Below are 20943 nucleotides of genomic sequence, written 5' to 3'. Positions count from 1 at the left end.
AGGGCGCCGTTGCGGCAGGCGTAGGTGCCCGCCGTGTTTCCCATTTTGAAGTTGTAGCACATGTTGGGGGTAGCGCTGGAAGCACTTGGGTGTGGCCTCGATCGTGCCGTTGATGCCCGCCCTGCCCCGAGTGTGTCCTTCCGAAGGCTCCTTCCCGTGTCCTCGCCAGCCCCAACAATATGTGTGACTCATGGGAAGCCGGTGTAGTAGGCCACGTTACATGTATGTCAGCCGCTTGTGCAATGCGGCTTAACATAGTGGCCACGCGGCAGGTGACGCGCTCACACACTGCCAGTTGGCAGCCACCTTTCACCTTCTTCAGATCGTTTGGACCGTGCATGGCCTCTGTGTGCTTGCGCACTCCCATCGTCATTTCTTGTAACGTTCGCAAACATACCAGGCACACTGACACTTTGGTGTTCGAGTGATACCGATATTGCCTGGCATCCTTTTGCCCAGCCTGCATACCGCGTTGGCAGCATCACGCACACGCATTCCTGCACTGGCATCCCTGCCGTCCTCCAGCCCCTTATGCTCCACGCCTTCCGTACACCTACAGCACCCTACCTACGCTCCCACTCCCAGCCGCACACGTCGCTCATCCGTCCTCGGTTGCGCCCTTGCGGCCCCTCCTCTCTTCCCATAGCCGCTCGCCGTCCCAGCGCCGTTGCGGCCCAGTCGCCGCTGCCCGGAAACGCCCGGTAACGCAACGGCCGGTGCCTGCTACCGCCTGCTGCTCAGTCCGACAGCACCTCGAAGTCGCTGTCCTTGTCGCTGCCGGACCCGCTGTCGTCGTCGCTGCCGCCGTTCTTGTAGTTGACGGGCTTGGCGGCGGCGGCGCGGCGGGCGCGCAGAGGCGCCTTCTCCTCGGGCACGGGCGCCATGCGCGCCAGGCTCTTGATCGCCAGCGGCGTGGGGCCCGAGCGGTTCTTCTTGCCCTGCGCCGTGTGAAAGCACAAACAATGAGCGTTGCACATCCTTGTGTTGATGGCAGAAGGGGTAAGTTTTGTAAGGCTAGTACGCGCCAGGCGCCACGCGTCAATGCGCGGCGGGCGGAAACAGCCGCGCGGTACCGTACTTGCCTTGGGCGCAACCGCGGGCGACGGCGCAGACAGCTCGAAGGTCTCCTCGTCGTCGCTGCTGGGCTCAATGACGTCGTCTGACTCCGAGTCTGAGCCCTTCTTGGCCGCGCCCTTGCGCTTGGCTGCGGGCACAGCAGCAAGAACCACAGCAGGTTGACATGGGCAGGGCCAAGCGGCATGCAAGCGGGTGTATGGAGCCGAGCATGTGGAGCAGGTGTGGGCATGAATGGCGTGCGTGTGTACAGTTCGGCCGCTGCAACGCCGAACGAGGCGCCTTTAGGAATGGCAAAGCACGATCACGCACCTGGCTGCTTCGGCGCTGCAGCGCCGCCGGCAGCCTTGCCCTTGCCGCGCCCGCCAGCGGCCGGCGCCCTGCCCGCGGCCGGTTTCTGCAATGGCGCAATCAAAGGAGATCAGTGATAGGACGCGCAGCTTAGGCCTCGTATAGGCCGCTCTCGCCAGGAGTTCCTGCTTCCTATGGTCAGCATACAGCAAGAGGCCAGCAGCAGAGGCAGCCGCGTACCTTGGCACCGACGGCGGTCTTGGGCCCGGGCGCGGGCGAGCTCACGTCGTAGTCTTCCTCCAGGTTCACCACAGGCGCGCCCGCCTTGCCGATGTTCAGCTGCGCCTGCATGCGCCCTGTGAGTGCAGGCGCAAGAGCAGGCCGCTTGCGTCACAGGTGACAGCACCCTGCCTAACTGTGCTGCCTGACAGGAAGAAGAAATTGTTCAGCCAGACGCACGACACGAACATCACATTACGCACCGGCTAGGCGCGCCGCCAGTCCCGCCGTTTCAGCGTCCGGCTTCATGCGGCTGTCGTCCTGGCTCGGCTGCTCGCTGCCCTGCGAATCAGCGCGCAGCGGTTGGGGCGGCGGAGCCGCTGCCGCCGCCGCCTTCTTGGCGCGCGGTGCGGCCGCGGGTTTGGGCGCCGCCGCGGGCTTGGGCGCGGCCGCGGGCACCGGCGCCGCGGCGGCCTTCTTCGCGGCTGCGGGCGCCTTCTTGGGCTTCTTCTCCTCCTCGTCCGCCTCGAAGTCGTCATCGTCGTCCTCCGTGGCGCTGGCGAAATCCTCCTCCGAGCCGTCCGACATGTCCACGTCCTCATCCTCGGTGTCCACCACCACGTTCCGCTTCCGCGCCGCCGCGCCCGCAGCCGCGGCCTTGCGGGCCGGCGGCCGTGCCACCGGCGCCGCAGCCGGCTCCACCTCCAACGCCGGCGCCGCCGGCGCCTTCGCGGCGGCCGCTGCCGCTGCCTTTGCGGCGGCCTTCGGCGCCGCCGGTGCCTTCGCAGCTGCCGCGGGCTTGGGCGCCGTTGGCGCTGGTGCCGGCGCGGCAACCGCCGGTGCGGGGGGCGCTGCGGGCTTGGGCTTGGGCGGCGCGCGGGCCGCCGGCTTCTTCTTGGCGGCCATCTCGAAGTCCGAGTCCGCCGTGTCCTCCGCCGAGTCCTCCTCGTCCGAGCCCGCCGCCTTCTTGGCCGCCTTCTTGCGGCCGCCGGCGGCGCCTTTAGCCTTGCCCTGCTGGAACAGAGCATCATCATAGGTACTCACACTCACAACCTTGATGCGTTTGCCACAGCACACGGACACGTACACAAAACGCATGAAGCCAGCCCCTGTGCGCGCTGATAAGGATGCTTCAAAACATGGCTTGCTCACCGCGCCCTTGCCGCGCTTGGCCGCCAGCTGCTTGCGCGTGGCCTCCTCCAGGCGCGCGTTCTCCTGCACCTCCCAGGTATCGTAGGCCTGCAGCAGCGGGAGCAAGGCAACACACGTGTGGTCACCTACCGAAGCGCCGAGGTCCGGAACCATATCGCAACCAGCAATTAAGTGTTCTGACGACACAGCTCCCTTCAATTGCAGCACCCTTGCAAGGCTGGCAGCCTGGGAACCCTACGCACTGCCCGCCACCCACCGCCTCGAACGCGTCCAGGTCCTGCGCCCACATGTCGCGGCCGGTGATGCTGCACAGGTACTCCACCCGCTCCTTGGCCTTCGCGGCCTCCTCCTGCAGCTTGGCGATCTTCTCGCGCGTCAGGTTGTAGATGGACATGGACAGCAGGTAGTCGTAGCTGGCTCCGTTGGAGGCGGTGACGGCGGCCTCGCCCCCCTCGCCTTCCTCGCCGTCCTCGGCCACCTCCGTGATCTGTGTGGGCAACAGTGACAGGACAGTGGTGTGCGGAGCTCGGCGCACAGCCAAGTCACCAAACAGCAGCGCCACGCAGCGACGCAGCGAGGACCTGGAAAGGCGCGCAGGGGAACCACTACGGTACACCTGCTGTCATACGCATGACGGGCTGCAACACAGAGCGAGCTGCCAAACCGTAGGCCACGGCCACGGCCATGCCTGACGCACGCACACGCACCTTGACCTTCGCGCCGGCCTTGCCCAGGCGGTCAAAGCCCTGCGCCTCCAGGTCGCGCTCGAGGTCGGCGCGCTTGCGGCCGCGCACCTCCAGCCGCCCCTCCACCACCGCCAGGATGAACCTGATCCGGTTGTCCGCGCGCTTCTGGTCCAGCGACGCCACCTGCGTGGATTTTGGGAGACGGTCACGCCGCAGACACCGCTGCAAAGTAAGGTGTGCATACGGCAGACTGATAGACGCTGCTTCACACAAGTAGCTGGCGGCGTGCAGCTGGCAGCCTGAAACTGCAGGACAGCACCGTGCACAGCGACAAGAGCCAAGGGCGGGCTCCGTGCCAGCATTTTCCAAGGCCCAACTGACCTTGAGCATGGCGATACGGCGCTTCTCGTAGTAGTCCAGGCGCAGCTCGTAGAACTCGGCCACGATCATCTCGGGGCTGCTGTAGTGCTTGATCATGCCGCTGTGGTCGAACAGCATCATGTTGCCTGCCAGGATGATGGTTGTGGTTACGGTGGGAGTAGTCGATTCAAGCTGACAATACCGCAACTGAAAGGGATAGCGCTGTCCTTGGGGGCCAGGATATGGTCAGCGCCCATGACCTGTGTGCCGTGTACGGGCATGTGGGTCGAGGCTGCAACCCACAGCGGATACGTGGATGCGGCCTGCTGGCGAGCCCACCAAGCACTCCGGGCAAGAAGCGGCACTCACTGGTCGCGATCTTGGTGGTCAGCTTGAACTTGCCGTCCAGGCCGCCCGGCGAGGCCAGCAGCTCCTCCATCTTGCCGGGCAGCAGCTCCACCACGAAGTGCACGTTGGAGTCGGAGTGGTGCTCGCTGTAGTCGGCGATGATGGGCGCCTCGTCCTGTGTGGGGGGAGGGCGGGGGGAGGATCGTAAATACCAGCCCAAGCTAAACCCAAACCAATGCAAAAGAGCGTGGAGGAGAGCGGGGGATGGGGTGGCGGGAGGCACATCGGGAGGTTGAGGTAAATGGTTGCACTCCAGCCGGCACAATGTAAGGGTGGGCTGGGATGGCAGGGACGGGAAGGGAGGCCGTGGGACAGGAGCCCAAGCTTGCAGGAGTGCTGGAGGGGAAGGGCAGGGATCGCGGCTGCGACATGCGGTCCACCACACAGCCCACACGCCTCACCTTCTCGGTGGGGCGCAGCAGCGTCTCCAGGAACTCCTTGTAGTCCTGGGTCCACTTGCGGATGGGCAGCTCCGTGATCTCGATGGTGTTGGGGCCGGTCTGTGGCACACACAGGCGCAGGCCGGCATGGGCACATCCCTGGTCAGCGGGTGGTATCGGACTAGGAGGCGCGCCCAGTGGAGTGGAGGTCTGGGTTTCTGCGGACTTGCGAGATTTCGGGACCCCATGCCCATACCAATGCTTTTGCTGAGTTGTTTTGGTTGCTGGTACCGTAAGGGAAGCAGACTCGCGCGGGCATACACGCCGCGCGCACCTGCGTGACCGTGCCGCTGACCACGTACGAGCGCGAGCCCGACTTGTGGGTGGCTGCCTCGGCGATGTTGCCGTTGAAGCCGCGGTACCAGGGGTGCATGGCCTCCTGCGCCTCGCCCTCCAGCAGGCGCCTGCGGCAGCGAACAGCGAGCGGGAGAGTCGGGGCAGGGGGCACGGGGCGGGCGCGGCGTGGTATGTTGCCATGGGTCCGTGTCATGGGTAGCCAGGCAGGCAGAGGGCGTGGGTTGCGCATGAAGCAGGCATGGTGACACACACGCGCGCCCACACACATACACACACAACCGCATACGCACGTACGCACCGCAGGTTGGCCATGATGTCGCGGGGGTTGTAGTTGGGGATGGTGGTGCTCCAGCCCGTGCCGATGCCGTCCGCGCCGTTGATCAGCACGGTGGGCAGGATGGGCATGTACCTGCGCATGGGCCCAGCGGGGGCAGCAGCGGCACCCGTGAGCTACCAGAAACCACTTGCCGCAGTCCTTCGCCACGACATAAACCCGAGTGCACATGACATCTGGTAGCCCACATTGTCTCTCTCGGGGCACGGCGCCCGCACACCCCGCACGCGCCCCAGCAAGGGAACAACTCGTTGCGGAGTCAAATGCTCCCATAGTTTACACCGGCAGCCGCCGGCACAAGCGCATGTGCCCCCATTTTGAGACCGCTTTGTAGACTTGGGCAGATAACCCCACATACACCCCCCTTCCCGTGCCCCTTCCTTCCCCAGCACGCACCACTCGGGCTCGATGCTCTGCCCCTCCTCGTTCAGGTAGGTGAGCAGCTGATCGTCGTTCTCGTTGAACAGGTGGCGCGTCAGCGCCGCCAGCCGCGTGTAGATGTAGCGCGCGCTGGCGGCGTCCTTGCCGCCCTGCAGCCGCGTGCCGAACTGACCGCTGGGGTGCAGCAGGTTGACGTTGTTGCTGCCCACGAAGTCCTGCGCCAGGTTGACGATGGTGCTGGCCAGGCTGCCCTCGCCGTGGTGGTAGGCGCTGTGCTCGGCCACGTAGGCGGACAGCTGGGCCACCTGGCGGCGCGCTCAGGAGCGGGATGGGAACACGGGGGCAGGGCACGACATGGAGAAAAGAGGGGAAAAGCGGGGGGGAACACAAGTGAAAGAGGCGGAGAGCCAGATCAGCGCAGGGTTAGATGGCAGTGGCGGCGACGGGAGAGGCAACTCGACCGTTTCCGGCAGCGCAAGTGAGTGTGTGTGGATAGAGGCGAGGAGGGTAAGCAGGATTCGCGTGGAGGGCAGGACCCGGGGGGCGGGCGCACCTTGATGTCCTTCTTGAGGTTGCGCTTGAAGCAGGCGTACAGGATCTTGCGCTGCCCAGGCTTGAGGCCGTCCAGCATGGACGGGATGGAGCGGTCCAGGTCGGCACGTGAGAACAGGATCAGCTCCTGCGGCAGGGAGGGCGGGAGGGCGGGAGGGAGGGGCGTTGGGACAGGTGCACGGTGGGCGGCAGGGGTGGGGCGCAGGCACACGCACATGGCAGGTCGGTGACACGCAGCAGCTTGACGCGCAGCACCAGGCGCGCCGATCACCACCTGCCTGTTTACCAAGACTGCACACTACCAGGCCCTGCCGCCGCCCCCGGTCCCCTCCACCTCCCGCCCTCCTCCTGCACCCGCCTGTCCCGCCCGCCCTCACCCGGTTGATGAAGTCCGAGTAGCTGATGCGGTCGGCGCTCTGGTCCAGGAAGGTGCCGGGCACGAAGTTGCTCAGCCACTCCTTGCGGTCGTCCACGCGCTTCTTGCTGAACGCCAGCTCGATGGAGTCGCCGTCCTCGTCGCCTGCGCGGTATTGAAGAGATTGCATTGGTTACAAGCTATCATTGAAACTACAGGGCACAAACAAGGACATGGTTACCAAGGCCGCACAGCTGCCGCCTTGCTTTTCCATGCCTAGCGCAATTCACCCGTGGACGGAGCTTTGCTGGGCAAACGTGGCGTGGTGTGTCGACAATACCCCGGTTGAGGGGCGCTGCTAACCTGAACCGCCAAGCAAACAACTCGTTCGCCCGCCCGCCCACCCACTCACCCTCCCACACGAACTCCTTGCGGTGCAGGTCCAGCCGCGAGAAGTACTCCTGCGCCTCCTCCTTGGTGGAGGTACCCAGACCCTTGTAGTACTTGATGTCCCAGGCGGTCGTCGCGTTGCCCAGGCTCTCCTTCCACGCCTCGTACTCGGGCATGGTGTAGAACACCTTGGTGTCGCGGCCGCGCCGAGCCTACAGCGGCAGCGGCCAGACGCATGCGACGTGTGTATGCGTTTGTGGGAGGGCGGTGCTGGGTAGCGGCGTGCCAAGCTGAGCTTAGGAATCATGTCCTGTCATCTTTCGAATTGCTTTTGTTTGCTAGTTGCCATGGGAATGGAGCAGACAGCCTCTCTCCAGCGCGGCCCGCGCCGCACCTTGACGATGGGCGTGATGAACTCCAGCAGGAAGCCGGGGATGCGCAGCAGCGAGGGGAAGAAGCTGTGCAGGAAGTTCATGATGAGGCCCTTGATGTGCGAGCCGTCGTGATCCTGGTCCGTCATGATCATCAGGTGGCCGTACCGCAGCGACGTCGTGTTCTCGTACACCTGTGTCGGCAGGCGGCGGCGGCGACAGCGGCGGCGGTTGGAGAGGATTGTCAGTTTGCTGGGTAACACCACGCAGGCCTTCCATTCTGCCTTGCTGGCTACCCACTGCGGCTGACTCGCCACACCGCATGCACCCACACATGACTAAACCTCCCCGCCAACACCCACGCACACACATGCATACATGCACACGCACACACGCACCTTGCCGTGTTGCAGGCCCATGATCTGCTTGATGTTCTGGATCTCGGCGTTGGCCGCGATCTGCGCCGCACTGGCCTCGCGCACGTTGAGCAGCTTGCCGCGCAGCGGGAACACGCCGTAGTGGTCGCGGCCCACCACTCCCAGCCCGCTGATGGCCAGCGCCTTGGCGCTATCGCCCTCCGTCAAGATGAGCGTGCACTCGCGGCTGCGCGGGCCGCCCGCGTCGTTGGCGTCGTCCAGCTTGGTGATGCCTGTGGTTGTTGAAATGGCGTGAGTATATGTGTGCGTGTTCATGCGTATGTGGGTGAGGGCTTCGTAGCGAGTGCTGGGTGAAGAGCATGGTTTCAATGCCTATGCAAGGAGCTTGGGCTGGCAGGCTCAAGAGTCAGGACTGAGGAGGCAGGCAGGGAGGCGGCTGGCACGCACCGTGCAGGCGCGAGCGCTTGGTGCCGTCGCCCTTTTTGAGCTCCTTCTGGCTCTTGAACTCGGCGAAGCGGATGATGCTGTCGCTGAGGCCGGCCTTGAGCACCTTGTCCAGCAGCGGCACCGGCAGCTCGCATTTGGAGCCGAAGGCCGTGGCGCGCAGCGTCAGCGTCTCCTTGGTCTGTGGGCGTGTAAGGAGAGGATGCGAGAAGGCTTAAAGGACATGTCGGTTAGGGGTGAGCGCAGGCTGGAAATGTACACACGGGGCCAGAGGGGCAGGCGTGATGGCGGCAACGCGAGGTGGCCAGATGCTTCCACGCCGAGAGGAGCCGGGCGCACCTGCGAGTCGAAGGCGGGGTTCTCCACGTAGCAGTTGAGGAAGACCCACAGGTGGTTCTTCACCATGGCCGGCTTGATGGCCGCCGTCTTGGTGGTCTTCTTGCTCAGCTTCTCCGTGGCGTGCCTGTGACGTCGTGGGGTAAAGGCTAGTGCATCGCAGTTCCGACTCCAAAAGGGGGCGCCAGCGTCTAACGTGTGTTGTCAGGTCACCCCCGCTGTGTGTCGTGCTGTGTCGCGTGATGTTTGTCCGGGAGGCCCCTTGCAATACGTGGCTCGCTGCAGCCAGTCCGGCACGTAACTCAGAAGCCGGGACTCACTTGACCACCTGGTTGACGATGTAGTCGACGTGCGTGCCGCCCTTCTGGGTGGAGATGGAGTTGACGAAGCTCACCTGCGCGTGGTATGGTTCAGCGCGGCGTCGGGCCAGGTTGCAGCGGTACAGCAGCGGTACAGCAGCGGTGCCCACACAACACCGTTACATCTGCACCGCGCGCCCTCGTGCCTGCTGAAGCCCCCGTGTGTGCACACACCTGCTGGAAGGAGCCGTCCGTGATGCTGATGCACACCTCCCAGCGGTCGTTGATGCGCTCGCAGAAGCGCGGCACGCCGTTCTCCTGTTCGCAGGGAGCCACGGGCGCAGGCGCGCTGGTGAGGCAGCATCCCATACCCCGGCTCCGGCCTTCCCGCAGTCCCCGTACGCACCCTGGCCCAGCCTGACCCCTGCACATTCTCATCGCGCTGTTCCTTTCCCTTTTGCTGCCTCCTCCCTGCGGCATGCGTGCCACCCGGATTCCTAGCTTTGACCTCGCCTCGCCAGACCCCCGCCAGGTCCCAGCTCCGCCTCCTTTCCACGTCATTCCGGCCGTGCCTTCGCTCCAGTCCCACCCGCCGCCCTACCCACTGCGCCATCCCGCATCTTGCGCCCACTTCCCCTTCCCTGTCGCCCTCCTCCCGCACCTTGGGCCCCAGGTACATGTCCACGTACTCCTGGAACGACTTGATGCTCAGCCGCTCGCCGTTGTAGTACACCTGCGGTGGCGGTTGCCAAACACACAGCGCCGGCCCACCAGTAAGCACGAGCTAACAGTATGCGGTGCACGATTCACGATGCAGGGGCACCCCCGGGCCAGTGGGGCACCCCCGGGCTGATGCCAAGCAGACACGCACGGCGGTGCCGCCATGTCGCGTGCTGGACATGCAGCCATTCCCACCCCAAACCATACACACACACACACATGCTAGCCAGCCCATCCCCTACCCCACGCCACTTCCCAAGCGCGCCCGCACCTTGGCGCCCTTGCCCAGCACGCCCGCCATGTCGTACACGCGGCGGCGCAGCAGCGACACCACGTCCTCGTCCAGCGCCTCCATGCCGAACCGCGCCAGGTCGGGCTTGAAGGTGATGCTGGTCCAGTTGTCGCTGGCCTTGCAGTCCGTGATCTTGGGCGTGCCCTTGACCTGTGTCAGGAAAGCACAAGCGCAAGCAGGCGCGCCGTGCAGGTGTTGGGGCTCACGGGCATGTTATGTGAGGCGCACAGAGCGGTGGCGAGGAGCGCAGGGCGGGGAGGAGAGGCGGGCGATGTCAATAGTACCCGGTATGCAGTGACGCGCCGCGCCGTGCCGTACGCCGCACCTGCATGTTCTTGGTGAACGTCTGCTTGTAGCGCTTCAGCCGTGAGCCGTCGCACGTCTCGATGATGAACTCGGTGGAGAAGATGTTGGCCAGCTTGGCGCCGTAGCCGTTGCGGCCGCCGGTGATCTGAGGGGGGGGCGCGTAGGGAATGTTGGTATGTACAGTAACTCAGGTGCTAATGAAGTGTGGCTTTGCTCGGCCCCCGCCCGACATTTCACGTGCCTTCTTCTCGCTGTCGTTGTAGTTGCTGCTGGTCAGCAGGTGGCCGAAGATGAGCTCCGGCACGTACACGCCCTCCTCCTTGTGCACATCCACCGGGATGCCCTTGCCGTTGTTCCACACGCGGATGCTGTTGGTGGCCTGCACATGTGGGTCCGGGAGGCTCAGCTTGACGTGGCACGCGGAAGTGCGTGAGGTTGGGGCCGGTCAGCGACCCAACGTGCCGGCTCTGCCGACCAACGCGCCACGGCAGGCCTGCGAAGGGCTCACGCCCCCACCCCCCGGTCGCTGTGTCCTCCCCCGCCGAAGCCCTTCCCCTCCCAAATAATTCCCCTCGCTTACCGCGTCGATGTCAACCTTTATGGTGTCCATCGTGGCGTCGCGGACCTTGTTGTCCGCGGCGTTCACGAGAATCTCATCGAAGATTTTGTACAGGCCGGGCGGATAGCTGACCTGCTTGTACTCCATCTTCTGTCCCGTGTGCACCCAAACATGGTTCGGCTGGCGCTCGGTGCTGCCGATGTAGGTATCGGGGCGCAGGATAATGTGCTCGAGCTGTGTCTTCTTCTGATACATTTCTTCAATGCTCTTGCCGCCCGCTGCTGGCGCCGCTGCATTGCTAGGCCCCAACGGCTCCTTCGCCGCCTTTGTCGCCTTGCCCTTGGCCTGCGAGCGCGCGAAGGGGCTCACATTCTGCAAGCCGGCACTTATGCACGCAAGGGCGACCTTGCCTTGGGTGCCGTTATGTTCTCCACGTCCTCCATAATATCGATCTCCATGGCTGCTGGGGCTCGGGCGCCCTAGGGCGCTAGAAAACAAGAGCTGTCTGGGCCCTACTTGAATTTGGCAGCGTGGATTGTTGCAGGCTGGGCTCTACCTGCAGTTGTCTCGCGTAACGAGCTACTTTTACAATAAATATGGCTTGGCATAGCAGCTTGACAGGGGGGGAAAGGCTCGTTCCATTTCTCCCCATGCAGAACTTCGTCGCTTCGCCTTCTTTGTGTCGCCTCTTATCATGCTGATGGTATACATTATACGTACAAATCTTTATAACAAAACCACTGCATAAGTTCCTTAGCGGCGAACCGACAGTAACTGACGCACTCGAGACACCACCGATTTCTCTTTGGAGCTTCATCATGAGCTTACTGTACGTCTTATGTAGCTGCTGACGACATTGCTTTGCGAATTCGTCTTGTGGGTCGCTTCGCGACTGTACTGAACCATGGGAGGGCGCGAGGAGAGCTCCCGGCGCCGGTCCAGCAGGGACCACAGGGCGGATGAACGTAGCTGCAGACATAGTCGCTGTCAAAGCCGCAGCCGAAGGACAGGGCGGCGAGCCGAGGAGCTGCCATCGCCGGAGACATCAGATAGCGAGGTCGAGGCTAGCCCCTGGGTGGGCCGGTACACGGGGTGAGCGGGCCTTTGGTGCATCGCATGCCAAGGCGAGGGAGCAGGAATAAGGAGTCAGGGGGACTCATATGCGCAAGCCGGGGCAACACTGGGGAGGATGGGGACCACCTGGACGAACCCGTGAGCCGCCAGACCCCGCACACCACATCATCTCTTGCTCCACCGATTTGCCCCCTCGTGCTCCTCCTGCTCCGTTTCCTCCGGACGCCAGGGGCACGGGCTGCCTGGCGACCGAGTCGCTTCGGCAAGTGGACACGGTGTGCGGCACGCACACATACACCATGGTGGGCTACACGCTGGCGCGAGCCATGGGCCCCGGCACGCGCCTGTGCTCGGACCTCTTCGAGGTGAGAGCTTGCATTCCCCAGCTCACAAACTCCAGTGGTTGCTGCATCGGGGTCTCGGTTTACCTTGTGTGTCTGTGAATGGCTTCGACTTCTCCCCCTCTAACCCCTTCTAATGCTCATGATGGAGCTTTTCCTCGGGCTCCGGCACGGTAACCCTCCTCCCCCGCCACCCCTCTCCCCGCGCCCCCACCACCACCACCAGGTGGGCGGCCAGCTGTTCCGGCTGGAGGTGTACCCGGCCGGCCTGAGCGCGCAGGGGCACAAGTACCTGGGCCTGTTCCTCACCACACCCGGCAGCACGCGGCCCGGACACCTGCTGTACGAGCTGAGCGTCATTGACAAGGTGCGGCTGGGTGGGGAGGTAGGGTTTTAGAGAATTTTAGAGAATTTCTCGCGTAAAGGGAGCGGAGGTGCCTTGGCTGGAGGAGGGTGGGCAGCCAGGGCTCCTGTGGGCAACAGCATGGGTTTATTATCATGTCAGTTGTGTGGCAGTCTCATCAGGAGCCTGGGATTTGTGTTCACCAGCCCTCTACTGAGGAGCTGCGGCCCCAAGACACCCCCGCCGCTCATTCCGGGCCGGTGTCGTGCTGAGGAGCTCTGGACCCACAGGCGCCTCAGACGCTCAGCACAGGCCGCTTTCACCAGACGGAGCCCCTCCCATGTCACCACCATACCCACACGCCCATTAAACGTACGTCTTCTCTCCCACCCCACCACACAGAGCACGCTCAAGCCGGTGCACATCACCGAGTCGCGCACCGCGGCCACGCCGCCGCCGCCGGCGCCCGCCACGCTGCAGGCGCCGGCGCCCGGCGTGGTTGCTGGCTTCCCGCGCTTCGTCAAGTCCAACTTCCTGTACCGCAACAGCCGCCGCTTCCTGCATGATGACACGCTCACTATCAGGTGTGTGCATGGGTGCATTTGTGCATTGTGTGTGCGCGTATGGAATGAGCACTGACGCATCAGCAGGCGTACCGGACACAACTGGCACAATCCAGCTCCCTCTGGCCCAGCCCGCCCTCCGCCCACCCCCTCTCACGGTACTGTGTATGACGCCCGCAACCCCGCCCTCCCCGCCCATGCTTCAGGGCCACGGTCAAGATGCTGACCGGCTGGAGCTCCTTCCCGGTGCCGCCGCCGCAGCCCCAGCTGTTCGCGCTGCAACCCACCACCAGCACCTGCAGCCCCGGCGCCCTGGCGGCCACGCCGGCGCCGCCCGCGCCCGGCAGCCTGGCGCTCATGCCGCCCTCGGCCGCGCTGCTACAGCCACAGCAGCTACAGCCGCAGCCGCTGCTGTATTCCGGGCTGCAGCCGTCGATGGCGGCGACGCACGGCGGCGCCGGGCTCGGGCTGGTCACGATGCCCGCGCCGCAGTCGGGTGCGCAGCCGTACTACCTGGCGTCGGTTGGTGCCGGCTCGCCGCAGCAGGCGGGGATGTCGTGGACGCATTGCCCCTGCCCTTGCGGTGGCGCCTCTCCGCAGCCCGCTCAGCAGGCGTACGTCTCGGCCGCGACACCGGCGTATGCGCAGCAGCTGCCGCCGCAGCAGGCCGCGGCAGCCGGCTGGCAGCAGCAGGGCGTGCCGATGTACGGGGGAGGAGGAGTGGGAGTTGCAGGAGGATACGGCGGTGTGGGGCCCGCGCTGACGTACGGCTATGGGACGGCGGCGGCTGTGGTGCCGGGGCAGGGGCTGGCGGGGCAGGGCACGGCGCCGGCGGTGCTGCAGGCGGGGGGCTACATGACGACGGCGGCGGGGCCGCCAGCAATGTCGTGGCAGGCGCCACCGGTGGTGGTCGGGACAGCACCGTTTTGAAGCGGAACCGCTGCAGGTTACTGTATGGGGATTCGGGGGCAGGTCGTGGGGGCAGGTTGTTGCAGCTTGCCCCCAGGCCCCAGCTGGGTACAGGGCTGGGCGCCGTATGCGTGTATGCGGTTGTAAGGTGGTGCGCACGGTTTTTTCTGCGTGGCTTCCTGCCGCGTGAAGGACCGGAGGCCTGGGCTGGGGTGACCCTTTATGCAGCTTCGCAGGTTCCCGCGAGGGAATTGCCCCGCGGTGATTATTGCGGCGCCATCACGTGTAAGCAATTAAGCGACTCGCTTGTGTGTCACTGTTTAACCTGTCAAGCCAGACCAGAAGGTTGGAAAGAAACAAAGGCAAAGCCCGCGAAACCCAACTGCAGCAACTCTGTGATGGAAGGCTCCTACTCTGAGTATTGAAATACATCTACACGTCTTGCGGTTATCAGTATACTCGAATTACTATGGCGGACTACGTGCTCTCGCCGCTCGCTGCACGGACATTCGGGGCATTGTTGCTCTGGGCTTTCGTTGCCTACGGCGGTGGCGACTCCTGGATGGTTGCTCTGCGCTCCAAGCATCTATCCACGCTATCGTTCGGGCCGCATGAGCATGAGGTCGTCAGCGCGGGCCTGTTGCTGCTCAGCAACTCGGTGCGTAGCGGTGCTGGCCTGGCACGGTGGGGGTGGCGCGGGGGGGACGTGGAGCTAGCGGCAGCTGGTGGGCCCAGGAATAGCTCTGGCTTTGCGTCCCCATCTAGTGCCGCCTTTATCGTGTCAGCCCCAGTCTGTTCAGTAGCCTGACCACCCTGGACACCCCCACCCGGTGGAGTCCTGGTCTGGGCCTAGCCTCACACTCACAGGCCTTAGCCTGGCTTAGGCACGTACGCCAGCCCCCTGACGCCCGCTTCTGCCTCGCGTGCCCGCCCTCCCTCGCCCCTTCCGCCCCTCTCTCACCCTCTCCCGGCCCCGGGGCGAGCAGGTGGGGGTAGTACTGCTAGGCGTGCTGCTCTTCCCGCTGCTGTGGCACCACGGCAGCCCAGGCGCCGCGGTGGGCTACCTCGCGACCCGGGCGGCCGAGGCGTTGCTGCTGGCCGCAGGAGTCATTGCCCAGCTGCTGCTCATTCCGCTGTCAGCGCTCGTGGCGGGCAACAGCGGGGACACCAGTGGCGGCGCCACGGCAGCAGGGGTAGGTGGCGGCGTGGCGTACTCAGACCTGGCGGCGCTGGCCGTCAAAGCCAACTTCTACGCCTTCCAAGGTGAGCCCCAGAAGGCACCCGCAGCTCTGCAGGTACCAGTCAGCTGCCTGCCCTGTGACCTCCACGATTACGGTGCCAAGCGCGTGCGTGCAACCACATTCCCTTACTTCTTTGACCATAAGCGCACACACGCGCACACACACACACACACACACACACACACGCGCATGCACACACACACACACACACACACACACACACACACACACGCACGCGCACACACACATGCACACACACGTGCACACAGGCATCACACATCACACACGCACGCACAACACTTTCCCCCTGTGCTATCCCTAACACACGCACCAACCCTACCACACGCACTAACCCTGACACGCGCCCGCAGTCGCCATGCTGGTGCTGGGGCTGGGCAGCCTCCCGGCCTGCCTGCTGCTGCTGCGCCGGCAGCTACTGCCGGCCTGGATGGCGGCGTGGGGGCTGCTCGGCTACAGCCTGCTGGCGGCGGGGAGTGTGGCGGAGTTGTACGGCGTGGAGGGCACGGGCGTGCCGCTGGCGATTCCCGGGGGGCTGTGGGAGATGGCGCTGGGGCTGTGGCTGCTGGTCCGTGGAGGCTTCTTGCAGGGCCGGGGCGAGGCGGGGGGTAGTGGCGTGAAGAAGCAGGCGTGAGCGGGAGGCGGGGTGGGTTTGGTGGGCGGCTGGGAGCGGGCGGCATTTCGCCGCGTTGGTCGGGAAGCATGGGTGTGGGGGGAGGGCAGCGAGACGTGAATGTTGTTGGCGCCTTGGCGGTGGATGGAGAGATGTCTAGATGGAACGACGTAAGTGGTGGACACGGAGAGAGGCCGACAGTGTGCGCTCTGTGTGCGGGGTCTGTGTAAAAGCGAAGCAGAAGGAGCGCCCGCCCTCGCCCGCTCGCGGCCCGCCCATGTCCAAGGGTTCCAGGGGGGCAGAGTTGAGACAGCTTGCTGGATAGTTGTTACACGTGGGGTGGCGGGCCCGGCGCAACGCCGCCGGCGCCGCCTCGAATCTTCGTGCAGGTGTGCACATGACTGGGACCTCACACGCCATCATGCGTCGAGAAGCTCACCTCTCGCATGCGCATGCCGTTTAATCTTTATCAATATCTTCGCATTGGCAGTATCCGCTACACGGCCCCTCTTGCGGGGTCCAAATGCACGCCACGCACTCACTGCGGCTCACTCGCTCTACCCCCTCACTCGCTCTACCCTCTCACTCGCTCTTTCGCCGTCATCGCGCCTTCACGCAAGGAAGGCGGCAAGGCACTTTATTTAGCCCCGCGTACACGCACCACCAGAGTGATTAAGATAAACTGAAGAAGCGCCTTCCGGCTCTTGGTGTAAATGGTCGGTCACCACCGTCGGTGTTCTAAATGGCAGCCTCCTCCTGACAGCCCCTCCAAACCCCGTGTTGTCACTCCAGGCCAATACACCCGGCTCTGCCACCACAGGCCACGGGCCCCTCTCATCTGCAAAAAACGCTCGTCCTTTCCCAAGGCTTGCACACCACCACTCCGCGCCTTATTTGGATACATGTACTGCTTGCTTGCAGCAACACCAACTCTCCACTCCAGACGCCGCGATCAATGTCCACGGGGGCATGTACTAGCAAGCCACGCCCCTGTTGCCCCAGCCCGATCAAAATGTCTCTCAAATATGAAATTCACTGCATGCGCACTCAGTTGTCAAAAGTTCCCTTTGCTTGGGTGCTGAGCGGCCCTGGCCTTGACGGCCAGAGAGCACGCACGCACGCGCAAAACAAAACTGGCATCGTGCCGCCACCATGCCTCGCATTCGGTTATGCGTCGCTCCCCTCCCCTCGCCTCCTCGCCTCGCCGCTCCCTATCCTTCAGTTGAATCTGAACCTCTTGGGCCGGTGCCTCATGTTGCCGTGCCCCCTCACACGAAACGCCCTCCGTAACATCCATAGCTACTTGCCCCTGAATGTCCAGTACACACGTCAGTAACGCTTTGCATGCACCTTGACATACCGTTCCACTTTGCCGCGTGCACGGTAACTCGACCCACACCGCCAGGTGGTGTTCTGCGCGCACCCTTCGACACATGGATTGCTTTTTTGTTGCGGGAAAGCGCACTCCAATTCAGTTGAATGCAGTAATACTCGGGCACGGCGCGCGAATTGCGGCCTGCATGCAGCCAAAGCCTGGCATGACCCGACGCTCAAAAAAGGTGGCTCAGACATACTCCCTCGCATCTCAGCACGCACACCATATCGCCGCTTTCCCGCCCAGTCAACCTCACTCCGCAGTACTAATGTGGGCACCAATTCACTGGGCACGCCTGCATGTTTGCAGGTTCCTCAACGGAACAATGCATACAACGCAATGCCTGCGAAGCTCTGTACACAAGACGCAAGGCACGTGGAACCGACGTCAACACTCTTTTTTCACTCGCACAGCATTCAGACAGCATGCGAGCGCGTTATGTCGTGGACGGTCCAGCCCACGCGACCGACTGCAGCCACAACGCGCAACTCGACGAGGCCATACATAGCACAAGACTGCATCCGCTCATCACGCCATGCTCTCAGCACTGTCGTCGTCCGTCTCCATGGCATAGCAGCAAGCGCCGTCTGCGCAGCTCTCCTCCACATCCCGGCCTGCCGCCACCAGGGCCGCAGCCGCAGCAGCAGCAGCCGCGGCCGCGGCCACACGCCGGCTGCTGCTGTGGTGAAGGTAGCCGCTGTTGCCCTCTGCAGTAGCAGCTGCTACGCTGCCGCCAGAGGCAGTAGCAGGGGCGGCGCCACAAGTCGCGGCGCCGGCGGCTGCTGGCGCACAGCTCCTGTGGAAGGAGCTACACGACCCACCCTCGGCGCGGCCGGCGGCTGCCACAGCACGGCAGCCTGTCGAGTTGCTGCCGCTGCTGCTGCTGCTCGCGCTATCGCTGCTGCCGCCACCGCTGCCGCGGCTGGTGCCACTGCAGGTGCTGCCATGGCTGCTGCTGCTACTGCCGTTGCTGCCGCCACTGCGGGTGATGCCGTCGCTGCCGCCGCAGGACATGAGTCCGGGGTCGACGGCGGCGGCGGCAGCGGCCACTAGCATGGCTTGCCGCTGCATGACCAGTGCGTGTGCGGCTGCGGGCGTGGGCTTGAGCGAGACGTCAACCTGTGACACACACCAGAATGCGATAGGAGGCATGGTCAGTAAGGCTCGGCGCTTTTCGGGTTGCATGGAAACAAACGCACAGACCAGGCACTAAACAAAGCAGACCGGCAGGCAGTAGCGGGAAGGACAAACACATACGAGGCGTTCAACCGCGCGCACCTGCTTGCAGACGGGGCACTCGGCGCAGAAGACGCCGGTGGTGAACATCCGATGGCCTAGCCACAGGTCACAGCAGTCCCTGTGTGTGCAGGCGTGGGCGCAGCGGGGCAGGCGGCGTTAGGCGGCGACAGCAGGCCCACTCTTCAGGCAGTGAGACGCGCGCACAACAAACACCCGGCAAAGCGCATTTACCTACAGCATGCAATCAAGCGCGCAAATTCGCACGCTGTGCGCCATGCCAACGCGCGCTTTCCTCTCTGGCGCCTCGCCCTGCGTAGCAGCCTCACTCTAATTCCAAGCTCTCACCTGTGGAACGAGTGGCCGCAGCTCAACGCCACGCAGGCGCGCTCCGGTGAGAAGGGCTCGGCGCAGATGGGGCACTCCTCGGGCACGGCGCGGCCGCTCTCGGCCAGCACGCCGTTCAGCAGCCGCCAGCGCTGGAAGCTCTCAGCGGTGCGGCCCTGAGCAGAGCGAGACGCACAAGGGGGGTGGGAGCGAGGGCATCGCGTTAGCGGCAGGAACGGACACGGGTGCGTCACCTTTCTCATTGAATACCCCCAAAATACATCCAGCAACGGGACTAAGCCGTTGGTGACGCACACTGTATGTGACAGGACCTGTCAAGTAATAGTTAAATTGCTACCGGTATGCAGCACACGGCACGCGGCACCAAGGCCGCGGGCTCACCTGCATGTTGAGCACCTCCATGGCCATGGGCAGCACCCGCTGCAGCAGCGCGCCGCGCAGCCCGCCGTCGCCCAGCGCCGCGCAGGCGGCGGCGCAGGCGTCGAAGGTGGAGGTGGCGGCGGCCAGGTCGCGGCGCGCGATGTGCAGCTCCGCCAGCCCGACCGCGAAGTACACGAGCGTGCGGGGCTCGCCCAGGTGCGAGGCCAGGACTAGGGCGCGCTCGCAGTTGTTCATGGCCTGGAGGGCGGGAGGGAGGAGCAAGGGAGAGGAGGGGAGGTTGTGACTTGTGAGTAGGCGGGACTTGGGGATGTGATGCGAGAGGGTTCGGAGGTGGGGACCAGGTGGGGACTGGGGAGGAAGAGCTTGCTAATGGGCCAGGTTATAAGATCATCATGCCCGTTCTCCTAGGCGTTTCTTTGATGAGATTGCTTATTTGCGCGTTGCTGCTTGCCTTGGACATGGTGTCCGGGACGAGTCCGCCAACTCCGCTCTCGCTGGGCGTGCCGGGGCAGCAGCCCCCGCTCCCCGCGGCGAGCTGCGCTCCAGACAGCTCGCAAGCGTACAACCTGCGCGTCCAAGAACACATAGGTCCTCGTTTGGTACAGCGAGCTGAAACGGCCTAATCACGAGCAAGCAGGAGGAAATACGGTAGGCTAGCCCGGGGAAACGCTGCCGAGGCCGCCGGGTTGGCGCTACACGAAGGCTGTCCAACTACCGCGGGCGGCCAACAAATTGCTTGCATTTCCCCAAATGCCCTTAACTCACGAGGAGAGGACGTATCGGTTAATGAGCTCCGAGCGCAGGCAGCCCTCGCCGCGCTGCCCGATGGCCAGTGGCGCAGACCCGCAAGAAGCGCCGCAGAGTTCTTGCAGGCAGTCCTCTAGTGCCCGTATGACATCTGCAGCATCTACAGGAATCAAAATGTATGCATTTTAGAGGTCGGAACAGATAGGGGTTCACCGGTTCGCCAGGCGGGCAATTGATTCTGCTTCGGCCCGGCTCAAGCACCCGCCCTGGGAGCGCCCAAGAGCTCACCAGGTGTCTGCCGTTGTACTTGTTGCTGGGAACGGGCCTCCGGCTGTCCGGGTAAGAGCGATTGCTCGCCGAATTCTGCTGAGCCGGGGCTCCGTCGTCGAGCATCTGCTGGTCCTGCTGCCTGGTGCATGTTCAGGTTGCTAGGGCTATAGCAGTCGGGAGATGCAGGTGCGCAAGGCCCGGTGTCTGGGTTCGTTGGTTTGCAAGGAATCGAGCCGACGGGGCTCAGGAGACGTTGCTGCTGAAGGGTGTTCATGAGTTCTAGTTGCTTTAAAGTAGTGGTGTGTTTTGTTGTGTTGTGGAAGGGGGCTTGACTTCGGGCGGCCTAGAACGCGCCCGCTTCCGAATCGTGTACGGCAACTGTCCTAGTTGTCGCCCAACCTGCTCTTTCCCGACGCAATATCCGCAACCTGGGGCCGCCCGCGCTCCCGCCCGCATTCAAGGCTTCTCAGCGCCAACCTCCAGCGAGTCAAAGGCGGCGAGCGCGTGACAGGCCGTTCGGTCAGCCGTTAGAGCGACGGTGCAAGTCGCTGAACGGATTGGTCGCTGTTCAGGCTTTCTCCTTAGAGCAGCTCTGTCCCGCGCTTTCTGGGCAAGTCCGTTAACATTATCGGCGGTCGAACCGACGATATGGAATAGAGGGCGGGTTATCCTACATGTGCCCGCTGCCCGCCCCCACGCTGAGCGCAGCAGACATCCGCTTTCCTGGAGATGTCGACGCACAGTCCGAAGAGCCTTCACTCCGCCCTTCATGCTTCCAGTCCAGGGTATCCCTCCAGTGTTGTGCACCGTGTCGCTGCAGAGCGTTTGCATGCCGACATCG

At 64.0% G+C, this 20943-nt stretch overlaps 4 protein-coding genes across 4 annotated transcripts; 2 read left to right on the top strand and 2 right to left on the bottom strand.

Annotated features, from left to right (window-relative positions):
• Window positions 1-204: 204 nt before the first annotated feature.
• On the bottom strand, window positions 205-11226 carry CHLRE_01g009250v5 (uncharacterized protein). Its single transcript, XM_043058265.1, has 29 exons — window positions 11054-11226; window positions 10665-10988; window positions 10326-10463; window positions 10104-10229; window positions 9758-9928; window positions 9428-9499; window positions 9001-9084; window positions 8788-8861; window positions 8471-8594; window positions 8135-8312; window positions 7709-7959; window positions 7334-7504; window positions 6962-7151; window positions 6572-6714; window positions 6196-6321; window positions 5658-5947; window positions 5226-5336; window positions 4905-5034; window positions 4592-4690; window positions 4152-4305; window positions 3804-3928; window positions 3444-3605; window positions 2993-3223; window positions 2737-2823; window positions 1848-2595; window positions 1606-1721; window positions 1387-1471; window positions 1083-1204; window positions 205-938 (listed from the first exon to the last, which is right to left on the bottom strand). The coding sequence occupies exons 1-29, from the start codon at window positions 11099-11101 to the stop codon at window positions 738-740; spliced, it is 4881 nt and encodes a 1626-aa protein (XP_042928179.1). The 5' UTR covers window positions 11102-11226; the 3' UTR covers window positions 205-737.
• A 120-nt stretch (window positions 11227-11346) lies between these two features.
• CHLRE_01g009200v5 (uncharacterized protein) lies at window positions 11347-14174 on the top strand. The gene is made up of 5 exons (XM_001700211.2): window positions 11347-11735; window positions 11947-12082; window positions 12285-12425; window positions 12804-12985; window positions 13171-14174. The coding sequence occupies exons 1-5, from the start codon at window positions 11548-11550 to the stop codon at window positions 13892-13894; spliced, it is 1371 nt and encodes a 456-aa protein (XP_001700263.2). The 5' UTR covers window positions 11347-11547; the 3' UTR covers window positions 13895-14174.
• Window positions 14175-14226: 52 nt separating this feature from the next.
• CHLRE_01g009150v5 (uncharacterized protein) lies at window positions 14227-15987 on the top strand. The gene is made up of 3 exons (XM_001700212.2): window positions 14227-14531; window positions 14860-15136; window positions 15486-15987. Exons 1-3 carry the CDS (start codon window positions 14343-14345, stop codon window positions 15764-15766), a joined length of 747 nt encoding a protein of 248 aa, XP_001700264.1. The 5' UTR covers window positions 14227-14342; the 3' UTR covers window positions 15767-15987.
• Window positions 15988-16061: 74 nt separating this feature from the next.
• CHLRE_01g009101v5 (uncharacterized protein) lies at window positions 16062-20726 on the bottom strand. The gene is made up of 7 exons (XM_043058264.1): window positions 20121-20726; window positions 19851-19992; window positions 19537-19651; window positions 19086-19322; window positions 18705-18859; window positions 18399-18477; window positions 16062-18239 (listed from the first exon to the last, which is right to left on the bottom strand). Exons 1-7 carry the CDS (start codon window positions 20374-20376, stop codon window positions 17649-17651), a joined length of 1575 nt encoding a protein of 524 aa, XP_042928178.1. The 5' UTR covers window positions 20377-20726; the 3' UTR covers window positions 16062-17648.
• Window positions 20727-20943: the final 217 nt, after the last annotated feature.

Source organism: Chlamydomonas reinhardtii, chromosome 1 (assembly GCF_000002595.2).
Source record: "Chlamydomonas reinhardtii strain CC-503 cw92 mt+ chromosome 1, whole genome shotgun sequence".
In the NCBI taxonomy this organism is placed as follows: domain Eukaryota; kingdom Viridiplantae; phylum Chlorophyta; class Chlorophyceae; order Chlamydomonadales; family Chlamydomonadaceae; genus Chlamydomonas; species Chlamydomonas reinhardtii.
Note: the sequence above shows the minus strand (reverse complement) of the source record. Positions and strands in the feature narration are given on the sequence as shown.

What these genes read in the sequence shown, in the direction of transcription:
- CHLRE_01g009200v5 (XM_001700211.2), top strand. Translation starts at nt 11,548, where the DNA reads ATGGGAGGGCGCGAGGAGAGCTCCCGGCGCCGGTCCAGCAGGGACCAC. An exon ending in AGCTGAGCGTCATTGACAAG is followed by an intron (nt 12,426 to 12,803) that starts GTGCGGCTGGGT and finishes CCCACCACACAG; the next exon opens with AGCACGCTCAAGCCGGTGCA. An exon ending in GATGACACGCTCACTATCAG is followed by an intron (nt 12,986 to 13,170) that starts GTGTGTGCATGG and finishes CCCATGCTTCAG; the next exon opens with GGCCACGGTCAAGATGCTGA.
- CHLRE_01g009150v5 (XM_001700212.2), top strand. Translation starts at nt 14,343, where the DNA reads ATGGCGGACTACGTGCTCTCGCCGCTCGCTGCACGGACATTCGGGGCA. An exon ending in TGTTGCTGCTCAGCAACTCG is followed by an intron (nt 14,532 to 14,859) that starts GTGCGTAGCGGT and finishes CGGGGCGAGCAG; the next exon opens with GTGGGGGTAGTACTGCTAGG. An exon ending in CAACTTCTACGCCTTCCAAG is followed by an intron (nt 15,137 to 15,485) that starts GTGAGCCCCAGA and finishes ACGCGCCCGCAG; the next exon opens with TCGCCATGCTGGTGCTGGGG.
- CHLRE_01g009250v5 (XM_043058265.1), bottom strand. Translation starts at nt 11,101, where the DNA reads ATGGAGATCGATATTATGGAGGACGTGGAGAACATAACGGCACCCAAG. An exon ending in ACTCGGACTTCATCAACCGG is followed by an intron (nt 6,322 to 6,571) that starts GTGAGGGCGGGC and finishes TCCCTGCCGCAG; the next exon opens with GAGCTGATCCTGTTCTCACG. An exon ending in TCAGCGGCACGGTCACGCAG is followed by an intron (nt 4,691 to 4,904) that starts GTGCGCGCGGCG and finishes TGTGTGCCACAG; the next exon opens with ACCGGCCCCAACACCATCGA.
- CHLRE_01g009101v5 (XM_043058264.1), bottom strand. Translation starts at nt 20,376, where the DNA reads ATGAACACCCTTCAGCAGCAACGTCTCCTGAGCCCCGTCGGCTCGATT. An exon ending in TGCGGCCACTCGTTCCACAG is followed by an intron (nt 18,478 to 18,704) that starts GTGAGAGCTTGG and finishes CTGCACACACAG; the next exon opens with GGACTGCTGTGACCTGTGGC. An exon ending in AGTGCCCCGTCTGCAAGCAG is followed by an intron (nt 18,240 to 18,398) that starts GTGCGCGCGGTT and finishes TGTGTGTCACAG; the next exon opens with GTTGACGTCTCGCTCAAGCC.